Here is a 26,618-nt window from a genome sequence, read left to right as displayed (position 1 = left end):
ATAGTTAATATTTCTTAGTGTCATTGTCTATGGGTGATGGTGACCACTTACCATCAAGTGGCCCACATGCTCGTCCGCCAACCTATACCATAAAAAAAAACACATTACAGTAAATTACTAATCTAAACTCAAGAGATACATGACAAAATGAAGATTACTAGGTATTTCGTTCTGTAATCATCACATTTTAGCTACATTTTAATTATGTATTTTGATTAAACATTATTTCATACTACATAGTGAAGAAATTAGGCATTTTAATGAAACATTTCTTTGTATTTCATAAATGGTGTATTGTATCTAAAACACAAGTTTGGGTATTTAATTATTATATTGATACAAAGATTACAATGCAATTGTAGTTTGTGTAAGTAATTAAGTTTCTTTTATGAATAATCATCATCTTCAGTGTCATCTTGCTTAATTCCTGGAGGGGGAGGAACATATGACTGGGGAGTACCTTCCATTCCAACTAATCCATGTTGTTGTAGTAACAATAATTGTTGTTGGTCTTGTTTCGCTTGTTCTTCTCTAGCCTGGTATTACAAAAAGTATTACAATTTGTTTTATTAAGTTCTATGCATCTAGTTATTCAAACCACAGATATTCATTTTATGTGTACTTTTTGTTCAAGTGGTGTACTGCAGTGCGATGTTAGCACAATTATTGCTTTCATACTGACTTTGTGACAAAATACAGAGAGTCAATATTGTTTTTTAACTGTTTTAGTATGTTAGAAACTTCTTTCTAACATCCCGTATTTTTATCAAAGGCACTTATAATTGTCTTATTTTTAATATTATTAAAGATTCAATGTTCTAAAATAAGAGATGTGCATTAGATTAAATGATGATTGCACTGCTAGTATCAACCACTTCATCATCTATTCTTTAAGTTGTTAGGAGAGCATTTTTAAAAATCACATTACACAGCAGAGATAATCTAATGTGCCAGAAATACAATTTCATGAATATAATGAAATAATACAGTAACGATTAAACTCATAATTAGTTAAGTAATATTTTTCCAAGAACAATTATAACGAAAATACTGTCATGTGTGTCGACTTGATTTTAATATAAATACAGAAAACATGGAATATAGATATTCTCAACAAATCTAAGCTGACAGACACTGTCCATTATTGGACATGTGGCAAGGTATAAAGATAAAAGATGTTCTTGCCAAGCAACTAAATGGAATCAATCATTGGGCAACATCAGTGACAGAAAAAAATGGCCTGATGACACAGCAGAAGCATTGCTGACAAGAATTGCTCATCTATTCCTTTCTGGCTAGAAAGGAATAGATGAGCAATCCTTACAAATCCTTGAGCACAAGGTAGGTAAACATTTTGTTCATAATTTAACAAGGCACAAAATAAAATAATTTATTGATGTTTGTCTCACCTTTGCAAATAGTTCTTGTTGTTGTCTTAGAAGTTCTTCTTCTGGTATGCCAAGATTTTCTAGCCTTGTGCTTTGTCTTCTTCTCTTTGCAGCCACTGCTTTACAATCCTTAAGAACTGCTTCTGCTTCAACTGTATAGTCACTAAATCCTAATCTATCCAATGCTATAAAGAACATAAATTTATTATATATTTAGGTAACTAATTTATTTTTCAAAAATGCTCTTTGAATAATTTTAAAAAAGGAATATGTATATATATATATATATATATATATATATTTTATGTTTACATCATAAACAAACACTGAGTTTTTGTTCACAGTTTTGTCAGCTTATAATTTAATAAGTTTAATAATTAATAAATTTCAATCTAAATATTAATAATAAATACCAATTAATATAAATAAATAACACAGAGAATGTAATTTGATACTTTTGTTCTGTTAATTTGATACTTTTAAGTTTCTAAAAACTGCTTTTTAGATGATAAGGAGATAATTTTAACAATAAAAAATTACCTGTCAATACATGTTCAGCGTTGATCGTTTTTTTATTACTTTGATTACATACTTCATTCGCTTCAGAACTGATAAGATGAATGAATTCAGTACAGCAGTTAAGAATTAACTCACGAGACTCGAATGCAACACGAACAGACGGGACCAATTCTTTTATCATTTTGTTAATACTAGCACGAGGTAAAGTTAATTCATCTTCTTCTGAGGGTGGAGGACACAATTCTCTTTCTGGACTTCCCATTTTATTCTTCTAATAAGCTAAATATACACCTTTTCAATTGTTATAAGCAATGACAGTAACGCACTAGTTTGATTTTATCTACCTATTTCCTGACTCGAAAAAATTACCATAGAACTTCAAATGGAATATGCGAAAACATTTTTGTTTATAATATTCATGTTGAAATGGTAAATACTGTACATAAAATCAATAATTAAAAAGCATCGATTTATTTTTAATTATTGCCTTCAAGTTAATTGACATTGACAATTATTAACTTATAATATCTGACAAATGACCCAAAGTCATTTGACGTGACATTTAGGTTGTTTGTACTTAATTTGACAATACCTTTTTTTGTTTTTTTTTTTTCAATAGATACACAGTAATCAGGTTTATATAAATATAAATGAAAGAGAGTATTTTAATAACCAATTCTTTTCTTTTAAATATGGTAATGCAATTAGATTTTCAAGCGGAAGAATGCAAAATGTTTATTAAAATTACCAAATACACCGCAAAAAACTTAAACTCGATCCAAGCAACGATTTCTAGGTTAATTCTTACTTTATAAACAAGTTTTTAACTTTTTCCATTTATAATAGCTTCAGTTAGAGATGTTTGTTTTGCTTTACCTGAAAGCCTGTAAAAATAATAATGATACGGATATAGTAAACGACACAAGTTTAATCCAACGCATGTAGCGTTGGATTAAGCTTGTGGGCTACGAATGCAATTTAACTAGGATTTTTGTCACAAAACGACATCACTCGAGCGAATCACTCTCAGAAGAAGATGAGTTATTTATCAATAAAAATATTAAGTTTCAGTCTTCCATAAAGTTAATTAATGTCTATATGATATTAACAAAGAGAAAGGTTCAGAAAGTATTTAAAGTTTATAGTAAACCGTAAATGTATATACTACATTATTGCATGCATTATTTTTAAAACGACTCCTCGAATATGACGGCCAGTTGACAAGAATATGTCACTTGTCAGACTTGTCAGCACGACCATTTACCACAATTATTTTTGATTTGCAAGTGCTTAATTTCTTGCAGATATTAGTCGCATGAAAATGTTCATGATTTATGCCATAAGTTAAAATCCTTTAAAAATTTACATACTTAAAATGGTATTTTACTTTACAAGTGATGTTATTTCCCCTTCTGTTACTCTTTTTATGGGTGCCGATAAACATGAAAGTAAGATTTTAAACTATAGTTTGTAATGAAGTAAGAAAATTTTCTATTATTCTTAATAAAAGAAATATTTTCATTTCAGATGAAGATCTAATTAAATGGGGATGGCCCGAAGATGTTTGGTTCCATGTGGACAAAGTTTCATCAGCTCATGTTTACCTTCGCTTGGCACCCGTAAGTTTTTAATAGATACTTTACTTATATTACTAAAAGAGAGGACGTTTTCTTTGTGTTTAATAAATTTAAAAAGATCAATATACTTAAAACTTGAGCACAAGATTCAGCACATTTCGGAGGTTTTATAATGTACAATCAAATGTATAAATCAAATTGCTGTAAATTATTATTTTGTTATTTCAGGGTCAAACAATTGATGATATTCCTAATGCTGTCCTAGATGATGTATGTCAATTAGTCAAAGCCAACTCAATAATGGGCAATAAAATGAATGATATCGACATTGTTTATACTATGTGGGCTAATTTGAAGAAAACTGCTAGCATGGAGGTAAAAATTAACTTATAAAATAAAAACTGTTTTTGTAATTATAGTTTAGCACCTAATTCATATTTTAAAAACATTTGCAGGTAGGACAAGTTGCTTTCCATAAAGATAGAGAAGTGCGAAAAGTGAGAGTGGTAAAAAGAATTAATGAAATTGTAAACAGACTCAATAAAACAAAGAGAGAAGCATTTCCTGATCTAAGGCAAGAAAGAGAAAATAGAGATAGACTTGAAAGAGAAGATAAAAAGAAAGTACTCAGAGATAAGAAAGAAAAAGAAAAAGAAGAAGAAAAACGGAAAAAGGAGGAAGCTGAGTTAAGAAGTTATGCTACCCTAATGAAAAAAGAAAATATGTCTACAAATTATGATGGAAATGATTCTGACGATTTTATGTAAATCAAAATTTTAAATAAAGCAACATATACTTGTTGATTCAACTTTCATTTTAGCTTTATTTCATTCTTCTATTAAATAAAATGAAGTTGTGTCTGTGATTCCAAAATAGTTGTTTTTTTTAGTGACTGGCTATTATTATAGTACCAGAACAAACAATTTTTTGTATAAAATGGGAGAAATCCCAAGTAAGTTTTTGTATTATTTAAATCACATAATATATACTTCTTGGGATGGTTAAATTCTTTTCATGTGGATATTGTAAGATTTTAGGTTTAATTATTATAAATAGCTATTATAGTTAGTTTTAAGAATTTATTATATTTATTCCAACAGAATGAAGAGAGTTTACTATCCAATTTGGAAAATTATTATCAGGATAAACTTCACAGAAGAACTCCTTGACAAATTGTGGGAAGGAACCATTTTCAATATTTTTTCTCATTGTTCTCATCAGGCGCATCTAAAAGTTAAACATATTGCTTTACTACAGTTAACAATAAAATAAAATAAAGTATTCAACAACTTTTACCTGGAAAGCTATGTTATGCACAGAAATTAAATGGCACGCAACTGTTTCCACAGACACAATACAGTGCAAATATGCTCTTGTATAATTTTCACATGTAGCACAATCACAGTTTTTATCAATTGGATTAAGGTCAGTCTGATACTTTTTTTGTTTTAGATTTAACTGTCCTTTATTTACAAGGGCACATCCGAATCTCTGCAAATAAATATATTTAAATGGTAAATTTTCATTGAATGTTATTAAGTACAATAATACTTTGTGAAAATTAACATAACTTACAGCTGTACGAGTTGGAAACACACAATCAAACATATCTACTCCAAGTGCAACACAAACAACAAGATCTATAGCCAGTCCTACACCCATTAAATATCGTGGCTTGTGTTTATCCAATATTTGTGTTCCGAGACTGACCATTGGCCAAAAATCATCTTTTGCTTCACCACCACTGTAAAATGAAAGAAGATTATTGTTAGTTAAAAAATGAATGAAAAAAATAACTGTATATATTGTTTTTACCTGAGTCCTCCTATTGCAAATCCATTGACATCTTTTGTCATATGCTCTTGAGCACTTTGCCTTCTTAATTCAGGATTCAGTAAGCCTTGTACTATGGGAAATATGTTTTGATCATCCGGTCTTTTATGAGCCTCAAGGCATCGATCAAGCCATCTACTAGTTCTTTCAGTAGCTTCTTTAATTCTGTCATAATCTTGAAATGTTGTTTGTACAACATCATCTAACTGCATTATAATGTCTGCACCTATATATAAATAAAAATGTTTTGTCAAATACTTTTTATATTTAACATTACAAATTCTTCTTTTCAAATGATATTTATAATACAGTATATAATAAAACTTTTCTTAATCTACATTTTAAATCATACAAAAAATTGTACAAAAAAAATGTACCCACCGATGTAATTTTGGATTTCAATAGATTTTTCAGGTGTCAACATAATTTCAGAATTATCATACGGGGATCTAAACTTTACACCTTCTTCAGTAATCTCAGCTAGTTTTAATAATGAAACCATCTGAAAACCTCCTGAATCAGTAAGAAGAGCTCTTTTCCAATTCATAAATTTATGAAGACCACCAGCTTTTTTCAACACTTCAACCCCAGGTCTATTTCCTAAATGGTAGGTGTTTCCTAATATGATCTCACAATCTAAGTCTTCTAGCTGATCTGGTAACAATCCTTTCATTGTTCCCTAAAAAAACTTAATATTCAATCTTTGATTCACATTTACAGTGATCTAGATAATTTAAAATCAACTTCACCTGTGTTCCAACTGGCATGAATACTGGCGTTTTGACATTGTAATGTGGTAATTTCATAATTCCAGCACGAGCTCGTGATGTTGTACATTCTGATTGTATCGTAAATGATAAGGCCTTTGAAGTGCTTACCATTATAATAATGTGAACACTTTCAAATATATAAAGCCTAAACCACCGTTTAAATTCAATAGTTTATTTTGTATAATATATTTTTATAATCAAAATTTATATTTTCATTACTAACATATATTTAATAAAAATCATTAAATATATATTTTTTATGCTTCGTGGAGGCGAGAGCTACGAAATATGAAATATAAATAAGTAAGCGGTAATTTACTCTGTGCTATGAACACAGATCGAATGGGCACAGTATAGTTTGATAGATACTATTAACTACTAGGTATTAAATAACAGTTTTATGTTATAAACACTAAGATATTGCTAGGTACTATTAGGTAGAAGAAAGGCAGTAGGCTAGGTTATAGTCGTATTTTTAATTAGACGAAGTCAACTGACGTTTACTGTGTTGTCACTTTTTATTGAAAAATAAATAGTGTTGTGACAAAGTGAATGATTGAAAAACTCTTAAATAAATAAAATTGCTTGGATTGTTTAGTAGTTAGTTAGTGGTCAAATCTGCCGATATTGTTTTCAATACATAATGTAATTGAAACTATAAATGTATAAAATATAAAAATGCATGATAGGAAATGAAAGTAATAAACAATGCTGAATACATAATTTGTATTTATTCATCATCAGATGAGAAATCATCACTATCACTTTCGGTGACATTAATGATAAATCTGTCTGAAACATTGTCGATCATGTTGTCGAGACCATACATTTTATCCTCTTCTTTAATTATATGAGCAATGCAGCTACTTCATTTTTCAGCCGTGGTATGTTGAAGTCCTTCTTCAAAAAGTTTCTTTACTTCTGCCATTTTGAAGTTTTATTATTTTTTGCAACATATCCTTTAGCCTGCGCCCATACCAATTCAATGGGATTGAGCTCACAGTGGTATGGGAGCAGACGTAAAACAATTATCCCATGCTGCATTGCCATCTCGTCCACAACATACTTGTCGGAATGTTCTCGTTTGTGCTGCCGTACAATGTCTGTAAGATTTGCTTTAACCAATAACCATTGTTGCTTCAAATGAAACACTTTTGCTTGTTAGCCATTCTTGTATTCTAGCTTTAGTCCAAGACATTGTAGGCAGCGATTCTAGTTTGTATGTACACAAACACAACGTAACGAAAAACATAACAAAAACAATAACTAAACAGCATGAGCGCAGAACAAACATTCGTACTATCAGACCAGAGGTTAGAAGCAGAATGACAAACAAAATGGCGAATTGGCGACCGACGCGCACGGCGTTGATCGGTGTTGCCAAAAATAAAATGACTGTAGTTACATACTAATAGTAGATAACTTGTATCAAAGCACTTTTATACGATTCTATTGTAAAATAGAAACATTATTCTTTTCTATAATAGTTTGAAATGATTAACTATTTACACTCATTCTACATTCATCTGATTGAACGACAACTCAACGCATCACTATTACTTTAAATATGACAACATTATATTAGAAAGTGACATTAGTTACTGTCAGCTGGCTTCGTCTAATAAAAAATACGACTATAGTTATGACTTATGACTGTTATGCTCTTGTTGACGTTTTTAATCTCTTAAATCCTTAATTGACATTGAAAATCTGACGTCTGACATTTATATTATCGAATAATAATATTAATGAGCATTAAGCAATAATAAAATTGCTCATAGTTTGCACAAAGATACGGTTTTTTTAATAGTTTTGAAATAAGTAATCGATTAGTTTGGTTTATTCTTAAAGTTAAAGTTTAGTGTTAGTATAAAAAGTATAAATGATTTATTGGACAAAAATCGTAATTGATTATGTTATAAAAATAAGTAGTAAATTTAATTTTCAAAAGTAAGATGTTTAAAGTATTTTTCTGACAAATTAATTTGTGTTGCACATCTCAGGTTTACACTACCCTGTTGCGTTATATTTGTACTTACCTGAACATTTATTTTATAATATGTGTAAACCCTAGTCTAGGTTGTAGAAAAAATGTCTGACACTTGTGTCACAACTTTGTCGTAGCTGCTGTAGTCTGTACTCGCTCTGTGTCAGACTCAAAAGGCATGAGATAAGGCATTAATGTCAAATCGAGCAATCCAAATGCTAAGTTTTAACATATAACCTATATTAGTTACATTAAAATATCCAGACAATTGTTAGGATATTGCTTCATTTCAAGTGTTTTTTTTTTGTAACAAAATGTTTTTGTGATTTTCTTTTTTTGAAGTATATGGTAGAAGTGAGTGGCGTCAAATTACACGTAAGTACCTCAATGCACTATGCAATATTCAATTAGGTTTACAGTTATATTATTTCAAAATAATTTTGAAGTGTTATATGCAGCATTTAAAGTTATTACCTTGTAATTTTCATTATTAATTGTTAGTGTATTTCAGCGCAATATTTTTACGGTCAGCACGTGTTGTTGCTATCTCTGTGACGTTGGTTCGATTCCAACTATCAAAGTATGCTTATTTTCTCAATAATTTTATTTAATGCATAGGTGAGATTTGCTTAATTTTCTTTTTAATTTTTATACCATAAAATTTCTTGTATATTATAAAATATTTACAAAACTGTCCATATGCAAGTGTTGTCATTATCAGTCAGTATGAATGATAATATTACGTAATATATTTTTTTTTAAACATTTATTTTCAATTTACAAATGGTATCAAAAATTTAAGTTAAATAATATTCTGCAACTGGCTCTGTTGCCATTGGTTATGATTTGGAGCCACAAAATTTGAGAGTCACTGGTTCAATTCTATCAAATTTTGAATTTTTTTAACTTTTTTTTTTTCCAGCAGTATTTGTTAATATTTAATACCAAACAATATTATCAAAATGAATTCTAAGAAATTAAAAAAAAAGAAAGAGGATATTTTTTTTTCTAATGTAATGCATGATAATCCTGAAGTACTTGTCTTACCACCTAATATATTAGAAAAATTAGGTATAAATTTGGGAAATATTCAACCTGGCATAGACAATTCAATAATTTCTTCATGTACAGGTAAGATTATTTTTTTTGTAGTGATTTATAGTAGATGCAGCAAATGCAGAAATAATCCAATGTATTGTGCAATTTATAATGACAATTAATGTTTCTATTTAGGACATATATATGAAATATGCATTAAGATTGCCATTATTATCAATTAAAATATACAAAAAAATATTCACAAATCTGTTTAATTAATTATTAGTCACGAAATAAAAAAATTTAAACCTAAAACAATGATAATTATTGATTTATTGCTTATTAATATATTAACTATATATATAATGTTCACTTATCTCTATAATGGTATTTGTAATAGGGGTATTATTTCTAATACCATTCAGAAAACATGAATAAGAATGAGTATAGTTTCACTTCCACCAACCGTGATTCAATACCTTAAAATATTGCATCAACTTCATTTAAGAGTGTTCTGGGTTCCATTGTTGTTTTTATTTATATGATGTTTTTAAAAATAATTAAATTATGATATGGGATAGCTTTTTTACTTATTCATATTTTATGCATTTATTTCTATTGTTGTTTTAAAAATATTGAGATATATCATAGCATATTTAGCTGTGTGTTTTAAGTGGCTGTTCTTTGATATTTTTTTCTACATAGTATATGCACTCCTATTAACATATAAATAAATATATTACTAATAAAAATAATGCTAATTTAGTTATACTGTTCTAAAAATTTAATAAATATATAACCCAGTCTTCAAACTCAAATTAAAATTATTCTTAGCTATTTTTCTAATGTGCATCCATGCTTTATATTTAGAAAATATTTTATGTTTATAATCGAAAACTACAATTGATAAAACAGTATTTAAAAAAAAAATATATATATATATTCTTTTAAATAGTATATGAACTCCTATTAATATATAAATAAATATATTATTAATAAAAATAATGCTAATTTAGTTATACTGTTCTAAAAACCTAATAAATATATAACCCAGTCTTCAAACTTAAATTAAAATTATTCTTATCTATTTTTCTAATGTGCATCCATCCTTTATATTTAGAAAATATTTTATGTTTATAATCGAAACCTACAATTGATAAAACAGTATTTAAAAAATATATATATAATTTATATTTTTTTAGTAGTACATCTTTTATAAATAAAATTATGATCCACAATGTTGATTCTTATTCTAATCGTGCGCAGATTATTTCCGTTTTCATTAATTTGATTATGTACGAATATCGTTGCGTCGTGCGTACGATGCAAAGTTTTGCCATCTTACTATCAATGTGCAAAAGGTTGCCCCTGCCTAATTTAATATATTTTTTAACAGGCATTACAATATATGCCGGGCATGTAACTAGTTACTTTTAGTTTCACTATGAGAACTAGGTTAACGCTATACTATATCTTAATTTTATTTATTAAATATTATTTGTCACGTTTCATTTATAAGCGTATCTCGAAGGTGACGAATATTTTATTGATGAGAAGTTTTGTTTCGATCAGTCGCCTTAATTATATAAAAGTAAATATTATTTAACTATTTCAGAAATTGTGGATAATGCAAAAGATCTAGCCCATACTCTTTTTACTGAAAAACCGGGATTGGCAACTGAAAGTTCTTGTATAAATGCGTCTAATAAAGAAACATCTATTCTAAAAACGGCCAATCTAATGAAAGAGTCTGTACTTTTAAGTCCTACCTTTTCTGCAACAAAAACTTACGATGTAATAAATGAAGAAGATATCAATTTTATAAATAATCCGGAAGTATCTATTCAAGACAATCAAATTTCATCAAAAGTATCTAAACACTATGAAAATAATCATAACGGACCAAGTATAGATCGGGATATTATAAATACTTACAATAATATTTTAGATTTTGATAAAGCAAGGGACGAAAACAAAAATATTGATGTAAATGATATTCACAAGCCTAACAATGATGATAACATAACCAGTGCCGTTCATGAAATTGACATTTCAAACTCTAATATATATTTACCAAATAAAATTATATTGTCAGAAAAATCTGAACACTCAGATAAATCATTAAAAGATATAACACCAAAGAATTCTTTAGAACCTAAAAATAAAATTAACATATTATCGCATGAAATTTTGGATGCAAATAAAATAAAGGAATTAAAAAAATTTCATAAGACAGAGTCCAATGCCCTAATACCTGTTAAAATGGATACTAATTTATCTAAGAATAATAAAAGTATAACGGAAAAGTCTGTGACGAAAACTTTGGATTCTCAAAATTCTTTAAATGAACTACAACCAATGACAGATATTTCCAACGGACCACACCATAACGATCATATAAGGAATGTAAATGTAAAATGTTCACCACAACCTGAACATACACATAGTAAAGAATCGAAAGATGCCAATAACTACAAATTATCTAATAAAATGGGAAATGTTGAATTATTGAATAAAAATTACAGTATCGGTGATAAATTAGTACACGTATCAAACTCCAAAGAAGAAAATGAGGCAAAAGAAACTGATCAATCCAATTATCTAATTTGGGTTAATCAGAAAGATCAAAATTGCTTAAGAGACGTAACTTTATCCAATTTGAGTCATGTCGGAGATATAAGTAAGGAAAATGTAGAAAATCAAACAAGCAATAATTTTCAGAATCAACATTCGAAATGCGATTGTGATGAACCAAAAAACAACAAGTTATTTACATCGACAAAATCGTTTTTGGATAATAAGGAATCCGTCAATTGTGTTGACAAAAGTTCTGATATCAGTGAAGGCGATAGTTGTAAAGATAAAAAAATTAATTCTGATGAAAATATTGCAACATCAAAATTATGTATTCAAGGTGTTGAAAAACCCGGTGGACAGTTAATTATTCCCACAATAAACGGGAACGTCCAATCCATTAAAACATATTCTAAAATCAAGAAAACTGTTAAAAAAATCGTGAATAATAAGGTAACCAATTTAGGAGACTGTGTAGAAAATAATGCTGATATTGATTATAAAACAAACGAAGCTGATTCTGATTCCCAAGTTATTAATAACTTTTGTATTTGTAAAGATTTCGGTGCTTATAATTATTATGAATCCGCTAATAGTTACGAGCATATTCATTATTTAATTCCGACTAATATAAACTGCTCGCTAGAAGTTTTGTTCAGTATTTACGAAGATGAATATAGTGATGTAAAAAAAAGTAAAAATGAACAACAGTGTTTTGTCTATAACGAGGAACCTTTTGAAGAGAATTGCGTGTTAGATGAATCTATTAATAACAAAAACAACATATGTTGGTATACCATGGAAAATGTTGATAACAATAGTAATATTCAAAGTAATGATTGTCTTACGTCAAAAAATCAACAAAAAATAACTCCACGTGAATCTTCGACAAAGATAGGCTTAGGAAATAATTTAGAAACTAAAACAAACGCTTGCAATGAATATGTTAATGGCACAAATAATAATCAATATGAAAATATTAAGAAAAAAAGTGTAAGTATTTTAAAAATATTCTTTGATTTCCAGTACATGAAACCCTTTTGTAAATTGAAAATAATTATTCCACCGTTTCTTATTTTGAATTTGATTGTTTTATTTATCAATTCATACTATTATATCTTTATACGTGTCTTAAACTAAGTATTTAAATATAATTTTTCGTTTACAATAAAGAGAATATCTGTTTTCCATAGAGATAAATTATAAGAATTGAAGAACTAAATTTATCACGTGTTATTTTTAGAGATTAAGTAATGGTCCTAGGGATTATTCAAAAAGAAGAGCAGTAGATGAAAATAATTTAAAAACGAAAGAGGACTATAACTCCGAGAGAAACATGATTTGTCAACAAAATTTGGAGTCAAATAAAAATCAATCAAGGGTACGTCATAAATCTTATTCAAATAGAGAACGATTTTAAATATCTAAAATTTGCTACTTTATAAAAATATTAATGGTAATGTCTACTGACTAAAATGTTAATTACGTTGAAACGAAGGCAGTTTATGTGGAAATCAAGTTTAATTATGCTTTCAGAAAAGAAAGAGAGCTTCGGTAAGCGATTCAGATGATGATGATGCTATACCAGGACCTGATACAATTGTATGTCAACCTTGTGGCAAAAAAGTACCAAAGATCGATTGGGAAAATCACATTTCAAAAAGACATTGTTTTATCGCATGGACAGAAGGTCAAACCATTGTAAGTGCAAGAAATTTTAATGTTTTAAAATATAATTATATAACTAAAAATGTTCATAAATTCAAAACTTTTATAGTCTCGTCACGAGCGTTCAGAAATTAGTTATTAATGCTACTGATAATAATTTACAGAATTTCGAAGATAAAAAGTTACTTTTAAAATTAAATCGAAGATTATGCGACACTGGAAAGTTAGTGTGTTCGTTTTGCGATACTGAACACAATGCATTGAATAAATTTATTAACCACGTTCAAAAATGCATAAATAAAAGAGTAAGTAATGTGAAATAGATAGGTCAGAAATATGATCTTAATAAAGATATTTATAATCAAGTAATGTTTTAGTGCACTAATAATAAAATTACTAGAGAAATGAGAAGACATAATACGAACAGTGAAATAGAGCAATCATCTTCTCGAAGTGTTAATCGTTTAATATGTGGAGTTTGTCAGAGCGAGGTCGAAGAGAATTTATGGTTCGAACATATTGGTAAAGAACATAACTATTTAGCTTGGGAACAAGGCGAGCCGCCTTTGGTAAGTTTAATAGATCTTTAGTCGGTTCGTTTGTTGATTTTGTTATTAAAATGTCGCTGTTATTATTCGAATTAAAATTATAGCTTTTGAAGTTTTTGTTGAGATACAAAGACAATGTTTCATATTTTGGCAACTTTTCCGTTATTAGAATATGAAGGAATTATTGATATATAATATTAATTTTGTATATTTCATTACATACGTTATATTAAACATGTCAAAATTATTCTGCAGGATTGCACGGATGAAGAAAAAGTTTTAAACATTTTAAGCATTACTAGGAAAACAATCGGAAGATTAGAATGTAGCAATTGCGGTGTTTCGCGTAAATTCGTAAAAGCATATGTTAATCATTTGAAGAGTTGTGCAAATATTGTGAGTAAGAGCGGATATAATTAAGCATTTTATTAATATTTATAGAAATTTCATATCGTACTTTCTACACATGTAGTATGGACATATGAATGATATTTCTAATAAAATTATTGAAAAGTTATTTAAGCTATATAATCTTTTTATAGTGGTGTTAAATATTAAAACAGATGCTTAAAAGTGGTATAACTACATATTTCTGTAATGTTTTTTGTAATTTTAGGAATTACTTTCACCTGAGTCAGCAGTGTTCAGAGAAAATGAAATCAAATTTGAAAAGAGCAAAGTTAAAAAGAAAATAACATCAGGTCCTATCAAGTGTGGAGTATGTCACGTAGAAGTCGAAGATGACAAATGGATTGATCACATATGCAAGGAACACTCTTACTTAGCTTGGAAGGAAGGGGAAACAGAATTAGTAAGCTTAATATATATCTAATATTTTAGTTACTGCTTTTTTTATAACTATAAATGTGATGTTCCATCTAATGATCCAAATGATCTCCCTTTAAGAAAAAGATTCAGAGTTTATTCACGCTGTTTCAATGCTGGTTGACGCACGTTTCCCCACCGTTAAGAAAACGTTATAATCATAATTTCAAAATAAACGATTAATCCTAAAAACATATATGGTCACGAGGTCTTTATGTTCGATGATGAAGTTTAAGAAGTTAGTTACACTAAAATGACACACTAAAATTTAGGGCTAGATTTGATAATTTAGCCCTAAATTTTAGTGTGTTTAAAGCAGACAAGGTATCATACCTTGTCTGCTTTAAGTAAATGCCGTCTCCTACTCCATGCAAATCACAAAAAATAATGTGACGAATTAAATTATGATGTGTTTGAGTTTTTAAACGTAGACTTGATCAATGATAATGGGTTCACTGCTGGAGCAATTACTAAAAAAGCTAGGCCCTAGGCCTGTACGGAAATCTGATGAACTTATGTATTATCATAAGAATGATATCCGGCAAATGCTGTTTAAGGTAGCATAAGGTAGTAATGCACCATTGTGTTTGCAGAATGTGGAAGATGCTAAAGAAGTTTATGATCACTTGTACGATTTGACCAAAGATATCGATGGGTTGATTTGCCCTAAATGTGGAATTCGACGTAAATATGTCAAGAGTTTTCTGACTCATATCGAAAGTTGTACTGGACCCTCGGTAAGCTATGTTATATTTATGAGGGTTTTTTATTATGTAAACGTTAATTTAATGGGAATTATTTTTCAAGCTATAAATTCACGATCCTTTTTTTCGGTAGAATCTAAATTCTTCTCAAGCAAATTTTTTGTATGTGTTAAAAAGTTGTCGTGATGTGGTGTTATTTTTTAGAATACCACTCTTGACGGTGACGATAGTTATATGACTGATTTGAACGATACATTGGAGGAGAGTATTGATCCTGAACAAATTGTGAAGTGTGGGGTTTGTCAAAAAGAATTGGAACAGAAGTATTGGATTAACCACATACAAAAGGAACATGCTTATATGGCATGGAAGGAAGGACAAAGGGTTTTAGTAAGTGCGCCTAGACTCTATAGATATTGTTTATAGTTAGTTCAGTCCACGATGACGCGTCCCGCTCCTTTTTTCTAATCGCTACGTTACCAGAGTGCAATATGGACTACATTGCACTCTTGCTTGTCTGTAAGTTATTGTTACGTACGTATGTGGGCACACGCACACTAAGTTAAATGACAAATTCATAATATTTGCAATTTTATTTCTTATTTCCTGAATTTGGATTTCGAGTTAATATTTTTTCCGAACTAGAATTATAGTAAGCTGCATTGTCCAAGACTATTGCATCTCTCGGAAAAATTAGAAAGTTTATCATTTAAGGACTTAACTAATTACTGGACAAAAAATATTTTTAGTAATATCTATGGCAACATTAATACCGAGTCGTGATCTTGGGTTTAGGCTCAATAATAGTGGGGCGCGTCTTATATATACGTACGTACATACGTACAGTTACGGGTGACATGTATATGAAGTAGGAAAACAATAGAGAAGTACTTATCAATACTAAGAATATTAGACGTAAATAAAGTGATTATTGACGTTTTGGCGTCTAAAAGTTTGGCTTCTATTTCAGTGACGTCATAGAAGTGAACTTGTGTAAATTAAGCTTAATTTTTCAGAATCTCGATAATCAACTGGAGATTCTGCAGCACTTGAACTATATAAATAAAAAATATAACGGGTTAGTTTGTAATAAATGCGGTATTGTCAGAAAATATGTGAAAGTGTTTTTATCGCACATAGAAACTTGCGATTCCACGTTTGTTTCGAATTCTTCTCTGAAAGAAGAAGGGATTGAAGGGAGTGGTAAGCAAATTTATTAATAAAACTTCAATATTTAATAATTAATTTTCTTAACGTCGCAGTAAATAAATCTATTTTTGTATGTGAGGAAATCTACATTTGTTAATATTTTTGACATTCAATTAGTATTCAATTAGGTTTTTAACATTTCACGAGTACCTTTGTACCTCAAAGAGTCCTTAAAGAATAAGTATAGATTGATAACCCTTTTTTAATAATATTTCTAATATTCTCACAACTTTTCCATGTGTTAAGGCTTTAACTGTTTTTCTAGATTCTTATGAGTGTGCCGTTTGCGCTGAAGTAGTTGATCCAAAAGATTGGAAATCTCACGCTATGAAGAAACACTATAACGTTGCGTGGGTTGTAGGAGATTTTCCAATTGTAAGTTTCTTTAAAGTTATTACTCGTCATTCAACTACTTTTAATGTTGATACGTCTATGATTTTTGGTAATTATCCTATTACTAAAGATGAACAGGTAGACTTGGTTTCCTCTGTCAGATTGAACATCTTTTATATATGTTATATATAGGTTTTTTTATCAAGAGATTCTTGAAGATAGAAACTTAGTTATTTTACTATTCCGTGTTTTCAAACACATCATTGGTATTCAGCCGGTCAATTAGTTTATGATGTTAAATCTTGATTACAAAATATTTATATTTGTCTATGGTGTAAGTCACGAGTAACTAAAGATAATTAAGAATTATCTTTCAGGACGTTAAAAATCCTCATGCAGTCGAAAATTGTTTAAAGGAGTACAGGAAACATAACAAAAAGTTAGAATGCAGGCTTTGTGGTGTCGCGAGAGTGTCTATTATAGGTTTCTACGCACACATCATACAATGCGGAAAGACCGAGGAGGTAATAATAATGATTTGCCTAATTTCTTAACAACATTACCTTAATTTAAATTAAGAAACTATCATTTTTGAATTGAAAGTTTGCGCAATCATAACTCATTTTGTAATAATAATAATTGCGATAAACTTTTATCACATTTGTTTGATGTTTTCGTTTTCAGGAAGTAGATGAGTTCAAAAACTATTGCGAGATATGCAACAGTAAATACTTGTGTATTTATAAATATCAACATCTACAAATGCATAAGGAACAGGAGTTCGCGAAAGAGAAAAGAAAGGAATTAGAGTCGAAGGTTAAATTGGATGTCGATTGTCAAATTGAAAATGAACCCGCTGATGGCAGGCAGGCTGCCAAAAGGTACGAACTTTTAAAACAACATGGCTACCATTACCAGTTGCTAACTTTGACAAAAGTAAGGATTTGGCTTTTAATTCAAATGAAAATTTCCTTTAAAACTAAAATGATTATTTTTTTTCAGAGCTCGAAATGTTATTGGAAAATATCAAAAGGTGAGTGAATATTTAATTACTTTTACACGATAGCGGGATTTAGGATATCGTAATAATATTCAGGAAAGGATTTTCGTGAGCTAATGTTATAATTTAGTACCGTATATGCTCACAAAATCGCATTTAAAAATATTCGACTGTATTGATAGAAGTATGCTGAGGTTCAATGTATTTAGAAGTATAGGCAGTAGTTATTTTGCCACGCTTATTCACTACCGGATGTGGCAGAATTTTATGCAACACAGAAGAAGAAGAAGTAGAAAAAGAAGAAGTTTTAATCATGCTTTTTTGGAAAACATAGAATATTAGATTTGAAGTTAATATTTATGGAAAGTCATCGAGTTAAAAAGGCACAACATAACATTTCAAGAAATCAATTTAATTCTATCAACATTTATTTCATATTGTTGGATTACGTTTCTAGTCCTTTCCTAGAAGGTCTAACAATTACATTCTTAATCTTCAATTGTTTTACAGTTCGAATTTAATTGTAACACATGTGGTTTTGGCGCTGATGAGGAGAATGAGTTAGAGGAACACGCCTGTGGAAAAATGAAATATAGAGACTTCAGCGACTCCGAACAATCCGTACACCTAGACTCGTCTTCCGGCGACGAGTCGGACATTACTGAAATAGATTCAAACGCGTCTGCATCAGAAATGGATTCAACAAAGGAAAAATGGAGGAAGCACGGCGAATCAAGTAAGTGTCATGACTATTTTTATTGATATCTATTTGATGTGTTTCCGAATAAATTGTATAATGAAATATATTTTTTCTAGGATCCTTTGCAACAAGAATAAAGCGTATTCCATTTGAGATAAAAAATCCGAAAGACTTTTTGAATCAAAGTGCAGAAGATTTGTAAGTATTTTCTTATTTTCTTCATGAAAATATAGGCGAATGTCCAAATGGGAAATCTGATGGTAAGTGGACACCATCGCACATAGACATTGTATCTGTAAGAAATAATAACTTTTCCTTAAATTGCCAAGACACTCAGTTATAGGAACTATTATTTTATGTCCCTTGTGCCTGTATTTACACTAGCTACCTCCTTTTAAAACCGGATCATTACACATTCTAAGTATCGTTGTTTGGCGATAGAATATCTGATGTGTGATCACCAAATAAATATCAGATTATGCTAAATAGATATGTAATTATGCATTAAATTTACAAGGGTACCAACATAATAATAATATTTTTTTTTTTATATTTCAGTCGTAGAATACACTACACCAGTGATACACTCTATCCTCAATGGCGATACTGTAAGTACAAGAGTGTACCCGATGATGAAATATGTAAATACATGCCGCCCTTAGAACAATCCTGTAAACTTCTAATGAGTCAAAGGGAGTGGAAAACCCTCAGTAAATTTCAGGCGTGTAAGGAAACCGGTAAATATTTTTATATTTTATACATTTTTAGAATCTAAACCGTTCAATTGCAAAGTAAATCTTATTACTAATGAGTCCATTTACAATATTAACTTTTGAATTTCTCCAAAGCAAGCAAAAACGAGTGGCTTGGTCAAATATTCTCACGCAGAGCTGCGAGTAGAATTATATCGTTTAACTGACAAGAATTAACTAGTTGTATTATTGTGGTTTGACATTTTATCTTTAATTGTGTATACCTATTCACAATTATTTTATTATTATTGAATGACATTTTCATTAATTGTAATTTGATTTAATTAATTGTATTTAATTCAATATAATTAATACATGTTTAATATTTGCACACCGATAAATCGGTAGAATATGAGAATCATTATAAATGACCATCTACATTATGTATAGATAGCGCACGAGTTGAATGCAGAGCTCAGGAATTCGATAGTGCTGTGACCTAATTATAATTGATGACCAAAATACTCATTATATTGTGAGTAATTAATATCGATAATTTTACTAGGTTAGCATAATGAAAAAAAGGCAAAATAATACTGATCATACATTTTTATTAATTATTTCATAAAACGAAATAAAAAAAAAAATACAAAAATGTATTTATTATTATTATCATCAGATTCACACATGGTTGAATCGGTGTCACTATCCTCACCGTCGCTGACTTCAATTATAAATCGATCAATAGTATCTTCAATCAATCCATCTCTTTGCCAATAATTTTCTTATTACTTCAACAATAATAATGCGGTAACACGGCAAGCGTACGTATAGCTGTCAAGGATGGAACAACACTACACTGCGGGCGAGCGAGGAGGGGCGTGCGGACAGCGGGGGAGGTGCTCCCGCTCTTTACCTCACGCCCCGACTGCATTCAACTCGTGCGCTATCTATACCATATTCTGGAAAATAAATGAATTATTATTATCCTCTTGTTTGTTGAAACACCGGCTCCCGGTATAAACACATTTTGGCCGCAACTGTTGACATACCGGGAGCCGGTATGGCTAAGTGTGTTCTGTTATTCGCTCTGAAGTACCCTTTGTTGAAAGTTTATATATTAGCTATGATTGAGTATTTATATAGAAATGTTTGAAAGTGAATAAAGATTATTCAATTTACAATAAGATTCATAACTTGAATTGACTTGATTCGTACTAAATACGGAGAAAATCTAGTTACAATAAAAAATTCTGTCTCAAAATTGGGCTGTCTGTTGACCATACCGGCTCCCGGTATAACAGGTAACACAAGGTGGGCTAATGTCATTTAACATACCACCACTTGGCAATTCATTCTTCCGTTTCGGTTCCTGTACAGGTCACTATTAGGCACGTGGTTAATAATGAAACAACACAGTTCGATTTATAACAGACACGTCTTGCTCGTACGGCGAACTAACTGATTATGATATGGCCAATGGCCGTACCCCCCACTATTGCTCGCCTTACGCGTAGGCTTGTCCATATTTTTAAATGAAAGGTTATATTATTATTATTATTATGATGTGTGTCGTTAACCAGGAGGCTACTCTGTGTTCGTGGGCGGAAGCGTGCAGCGCGTGTCGTGGGCGCCGGGCGCGGCGCGCGGCGGGCGCCACTTCCTGGCCGTGAGCTGCCACAACGCCAGCGACTGCCCGCGCCTCGGTATCTCTCAGACCCACAGCCAGCCGAGCATGCTGCAGATATGGGACTTCGGTGATTTGACCTCGTTAGTACTTTTTCAGTTATTGTTTTTAGTGAAACTTATCGACTCCTTGACGACCTCCTTGGTCGAGTGGTGTGTACACCGGTTTTCATGGGTACGCTGTTCTGATGTCCCGGGTTCGATTCCCGGTCGAGTCGATGTAGATTACCATTAGTTTTCTATGTTGTCTCGGGTCTGGGTGTTTGTGGTACCGTCGTTACTTCTGATTTCCATAACACAAGTGCTTCAGCTACTTACATTGGGATCAGAGTAATGTATGTGATGTTGTCTCATATTTATCTTTTGTTAGGAAATTCTTAGTCTAATTTCAAACTGTCATTGTTTGAGTCGAGATGGCCAAGTGGTTAGAACGCGTGCATCTTAATCGATGATTGCGGGTTCAAACCCAGGCAAGCACCGATGATTCATGTGCTTAGTTTGTGTTTATAATTCATCTCGTGCTTAGCGGTGAAGGAAATCATCGTGAGGAAACCTACATGTGACAAATTTCATAGAAATTCTGCCACATGTGTATTCCACCAACCCGCATTGGAACAGCGTGGTGGAATATGTTCCAAACCTTCTCCTCAAAGGGAGATGAGTCCTTTAGCCCAGCAGTGGGAATTCACAGGCTGTTATTTTTGTTGTTGTATTGTTTCAAGAATCCATCATAAATGTTAATATTTTAGGACTCGCGATATCACGTTCAAGGTCAAATTTGTTTGTATAAAACATACAATTCTGTTTATATTTCAGTTCCATTCCCAAATTCGTTTTTGGAATAGCTCACGACTACGGCACCGTTTGGTCAATCGATTGGTGTGCGTCTGGTGCGCGAGACAATCTTCTAGAACATTCTAAGACATTCCAGAGGCTTGGTCTGTTAGCCGCAGCGTGCTCGAATGGTTCGGCGTATATATTCTCCGTACCTTACCCTTCTACAATAATAGACAGGTAACAACAAATTCCATTTTATACGTATGTTTCACGCGAAATAGTAGGGTATACTTATTTAAAAAAATATATGTTTCAGCGATAAAGTTTTATACAATTTAACGCCGGTCGCTGAGTTAAGGATTAGTCGAGGCGAACGAAGTAAATTCCAAGCTACTTCTATCAGTTGGTCCCAAGTAAGTATTACTTAATTAAATAAGTGGTCACTGTCCGCCACAGTTATAAGTGCAGTTAGGTTAGTATAGTGATATAGTAAGTAATTTATCTTGCTTTGATTCCGAAATCATTTATATCCTTCAATGAAATCAAATATTGGCTATATTTGATTTTATTGAAGCATATAAATTATTTCGTAGGAAAAATATAATTCTTGTTTACTTGCGCGCATTCTACTATTTCCATAAGCCCTTTCCTTGTTAGAACGTTCCAATTTTAAAATAGTTAAATAAAAGTACAAACAAATTTGTTCTTATTTCAGCAAGTTGGTCACTCGGTTGTTTTAGTCGGCTACTCGGACGGAACGACGGCGCTGTTTGATTTACAAGGAGACTCCCCACTGTTGAAAGAAGCGGTGAATGGCGTGGATATAATCTACCCATATCACGACGAACGTTCTCATAACACATGTATAACTGGTTAGTATTTGTAAGTCATTCAGTAGCGTTAACAATTCTATTGAAAATTTTAAAATAAAAAAAAAAAACCATAAATAGGCTATTTGACAATGCGAAAAATAAACTGTGTATTATTGTAATCAGTGTATATTATGAGTTTAAAAATGGTTATTTACTAACCAAAGTTGAAAATGATACGTAATTTATTCAAAAATCAATAAAAAAAATGCATTTTTTCAAACGTTTGTCACGTGACAAAAGACGCTCCTGATTGGCCGGGCTTATGATGAAGTCACTTTCTTGTAAACCTTGATTTTCTACTATAGGTACCGCAGATTAAAATACAGCAAAGTGACGTCACCGACCCCATTGCAGCGCCATATTGTCCAAGTAGCGTTTTCGCGCGTTATTTAAATATAGAATTTTTAATATGATATTTTTTCGGCAAATATGTACTAGAAATAAAAAAAAAAACAACTTTTACAGGGTTCCTTAACTTCTACTAAATAATATAAAATGGATTTTAAAAACCAGTCAAATAGCCTATTATTATTATAAAAGACCTTCGAAATCGTATATCAATTAAATTGCAGTAGGTAGATTCTTTTTTTATGGCGCACCTGGAATTTTGTTTAATCCTATGAGCACAGGTACTTGACTTTGACTAAATTGAGGAGAGTTTTTTAACGAGCGAAGATCGATACTATACGTTGTCTGGTTGCGCGCAGGCGTGAGCACGCTGGCGAGCGGCGCGCGCGGCGGCGTGTGCGTGTGCAGCAGCGCGTCGCCCACGGGCGCCGACAGCGCGCGGCGCGGCGCGGCCGCCGTGCGCCTGCGCGCGCACCTGCCCTGCTCCGCCGCCGCGCACACGCCGCACTGGCCCTCCGCGCTGCTCGCCGAGAACGACGGCATCGGTAGGCTGCCTGCCACTTGGCAATTCATTCTCCCGTTTCGGTTCCTGTACAGGTCACTATTAGGTGGTTAATAATGAAACAACACAGTTCGATTTATAACGGACACGTCTTGCTCGTACGGCGAACTAACTGATTATGATATGGCCAATGGCCGTACCCCCCCCACTATTGCTCGCCTTACGCGTAGGCTTGTCCATATTTATTTATAAACTACCTCTTATAATACACTACAGTTCCTGTTCAGTAATCGATTTGATCGTTCGATATACATCTTATTGCTGTGTTTGTGTAGAGGATAATGAAAGTCACTGACTGATTCACGATTTACTAACGAGACGGTACAATTATACGAATTGTGACGCACCTGATAGACACTCTGTTTTACATGTGCAACGCTTCGACTTTTATACATGATATATGCCAAAGAATATGAGATACACAGATGTGAAATATTTTAGTCATAGAATATGTAACTTTACTAACTGTTTACTTTAATACCTATGTACATATACGGCACAACCTCGTTCTATCGTATCATTGGCTTCGGCCATGTTGAAAGCCTGATATTGCCTTGTAGTGTAAGAATTGGCAATGGCCAACGAGTCATGACCCGTACTCGTCCCGCAGTGACGCAGGCGGTGAACGAGCTGGACTGGTGGGGCTGGGGCCAGCGGCTGGGCGCCGTGCACGGCAGCGGCGTGTGCGTGCAGTGCGGCGCGCTGGCCGCCTACGCGTCTCCGCTGCTGCGCGTCATGACGCCGCACCCCGCCTACTCGTCTCTTAACAAGGAGGTTCGAACATTAAAAGTAAAAGTAAAGTAAAGTAACAGCCTGTAAATTTCCTACTGCTGGGATAAGGCCTCCTCTGCCATTAAGGAGAGAGTTTGGAACATATTCCACCACGCTGTTCCAATGCGGGTTGGTGGAATGCACATGTGGCAGAATTTCGATGAAATTAGACACATGCAGGTTTCCTCACGATGTTTTCCTTCACCGCCGAGCACGAGATGAATTATAAACACAAATTAAGCACATATATATAGTGGTGCTTGCCTGGGTTTGAACCCGCATTCATCGGTTAAGATGTACGCGTTCTAACCACTGGGCCATCTGAGTTTGAGTTTGAACATTATATACTCTGAAATGTTTTTGATTATCGAGTCAAAAAATGGAAGACTCCTGTTTTCTAGTAAATCTCAGTAAATCTGGACATATTTTGAGGCAATATTTAGAATTTTGTGTTGGCTACACTTTTTACGCAATGGGTCGCGAACGATCAGATTTACTTTTACGTATATTTTTCAAACGGTATGATTATTATTTATTTTTGGTTATTTAAGCCCTTTGAGAATTTTATCTTAATTCTAATACAGAATAATTCTAACAGAAGATTTCTAATACATACTCGAAAGCAAGCAGAAATTCTTCTGTAAGAGAAACCTCTTTTGTTACTGCCCTCCATATGATTTACAATTTTTTGCTGCTCCATTGCAGTATCGATATTTATCTTTTAGAATTATGGTTCATATTTGCATGCAACAAACCATAAAAATGAAATATAATATTTTGATTTATGTTTTCTATTGAAGTTATGTCCAAACTTAAGTATTTCATCTTGATTCACTTTCTTCCAGCCGGTAGCGTTTATAAACATGACGCCTCTTGCTAAGAAACGAACAAAAAAGAAGACTGATGAATTAGCGATCAAACTAGAGCCCCGTACCTACGAGGACGCTATCAAGACGTACGGGGTAGAATTTAAATTTGTCAATCAACTTGACAAGGTAATTGATCATTTCATACAATATCTCTTGACCTCCTTAGAGTGAATCTTGATTAGAGCAAATGTTTTTTTTTTCTCTAAATATAACTCGGTAAAGTCCCTGATTTAACGCGGTTAAAAATAGTCTTAAAATGTATCAGACGATGACGGGTGCAACGATATTGATAAAGAATAAACATTTACAACGTGGAATAAAAAAAAATACAGACGAATTGATAACCTCCTCCTTTTTGAAGTCGGTTGAAAAGAATAAAAACATCTAAATAGTGTTTTCCGAGTTTTAATACTAAGACTGAATTTAAAAACAAATGTTTTCAATTTGACTTCTATTTCGACACAAATATTTAAAAAAAATTACTTATATGGTATGTCTCGTCATTATTCGTCTTATTTTAGTACTCAGATTCGACAAAGATCCAAACATTATGACGACAATTTATACAACATTAATGGCTATAATTAATATGGTGTTATTTTTCTTATAATGTTGTCTTAAATTTTCGCGATTACACATTGAAATAAAACTAGCTATAACGGATTTGAATCGCGTATATTAAGGTAGACTACCCGTGACCACGAACACTGTAAAGTGCTCGAAACGTCGGGATGTTAAAAATAATTAATATACGCGATTCAAATCCGTTATAGCTAGTTTTGTTATTTTTCTTGTTCAATATTAAAGTTTTATACATTTTTACAGCACTTCATTCAACAGATAAACAACAAGCCCAAGGAACTTTGCCACGAAAGGTTCCCGCTTAGCGATGTAACGTCGATGGCTTTCAACCCCTCGCCCAAGCATCACAGGAAAATCGCGCTGGCGACCCATGCCGGCTTCATATTCGTGGTCACCGTATGATACTTATTTTTGGAATTAAAATATTTTATTCCACTAGTGCTATTGTTCAAAACAAAATATATAGGTAATGTATAAATATAATAGGTATATGACTTTTTATAACGGCTTATTCTACTTTTGGATTTCGATTGTAAAGTAATCGTTTATTTCACAAAATTTATGGTATTATTTTCAAACCAACTTTCGTTTCTTAACATATTTTTTTACTTATGTATATCGATCAATTACTGCGCATTATACAATGTATATATTTTAAGCCGTTATCGTATAGCATATGCTATAACAATGATATGTTTTTTTACATATATATGTATAATATAAGTGGCGTAGCGTTAGTTTTAGCAACTCCTCCATATTAAATACCAAATTTAAATTAAAAGTTAA

General features: G+C 31.7%; 4 protein-coding genes across 4 annotated transcripts; 2 read left to right on the top strand and 2 right to left on the bottom strand.

The window, feature by feature from the left end:
• Positions 1-274: 274 nt before the first annotated feature.
• On the bottom strand, positions 275-2,443 carry LOC124531308 (protein Dr1). The gene is made up of 3 exons (XM_047105825.1): positions 1,929-2,443; positions 1,410-1,573; positions 275-536 (listed from the first exon to the last, which is right to left on the bottom strand). Exons 1-3 carry the CDS (start codon positions 2,167-2,169, stop codon positions 387-389), a joined length of 555 nt encoding a protein of 184 aa, XP_046961781.1. The 5' UTR covers positions 2,170-2,443; the 3' UTR covers positions 275-386.
• A 681-nt stretch (positions 2,444-3,124) lies between these two features.
• On the top strand, positions 3,125-4,285 carry LOC124531307 (coiled-coil domain-containing protein 25). Its single transcript, XM_047105824.1, has 4 exons — positions 3,125-3,355; positions 3,435-3,526; positions 3,713-3,859; positions 3,940-4,285. Exons 1-4 carry the CDS (start codon positions 3,283-3,285, stop codon positions 4,249-4,251), a joined length of 624 nt encoding a protein of 207 aa, XP_046961780.1. The 5' UTR covers positions 3,125-3,282; the 3' UTR covers positions 4,252-4,285.
• A 252-nt stretch (positions 4,286-4,537) lies between these two features.
• Positions 4,538-6,545, bottom strand: LOC124531306 (queuine tRNA-ribosyltransferase catalytic subunit). Its single transcript, XM_047105823.1, has 6 exons — positions 6,067-6,545; positions 5,699-5,996; positions 5,300-5,543; positions 5,060-5,228; positions 4,781-4,975; positions 4,538-4,711 (listed from the first exon to the last, which is right to left on the bottom strand). Exons 1-6 carry the CDS (start codon positions 6,196-6,198, stop codon positions 4,556-4,558), a joined length of 1,194 nt encoding a protein of 397 aa, XP_046961779.1. The 5' UTR covers positions 6,199-6,545; the 3' UTR covers positions 4,538-4,555.
• Positions 6,546-8,229: 1,684 nt separating this feature from the next.
• On the top strand, positions 8,230-26,618 carry LOC124530939. The gene is made up of 28 exons (XM_047105311.1): positions 8,230-8,449; positions 8,997-9,205; positions 10,728-12,679; positions 12,930-13,067; positions 13,223-13,387; positions 13,519-13,659; positions 13,732-13,923; positions 14,158-14,308; positions 14,445-14,467; positions 14,519-14,713; positions 15,321-15,464; positions 15,636-15,821; positions 16,448-16,634; positions 16,906-17,015; positions 17,351-17,497; positions 17,658-17,854; positions 17,976-18,006; positions 18,484-18,709; positions 18,790-18,871; positions 19,232-19,410; positions 20,949-21,135; positions 21,868-22,065; positions 22,145-22,241; positions 22,544-22,700; positions 23,408-23,593; positions 24,221-24,384; positions 25,227-25,376; positions 26,076-26,618. The coding sequence occupies exons 2-28, from the start codon at positions 9,037-9,039 to the stop codon at positions 26,232-26,234; spliced, it is 5,913 nt and encodes a 1,970-aa protein (XP_046961267.1). The 5' UTR covers positions 8,230-8,449; positions 8,997-9,036; the 3' UTR covers positions 26,235-26,618.

This window comes from Vanessa cardui, chromosome 7, assembly GCF_905220365.1.
Source record: "Vanessa cardui chromosome 7, ilVanCard2.1, whole genome shotgun sequence".
NCBI lineage: Eukaryota > Metazoa > Arthropoda > Insecta > Lepidoptera > Nymphalidae > Vanessa > Vanessa cardui.
The sequence above is the reverse complement of the archived record's forward strand: the minus strand, read 5'-3'. Positions and strand labels throughout refer to the sequence as shown.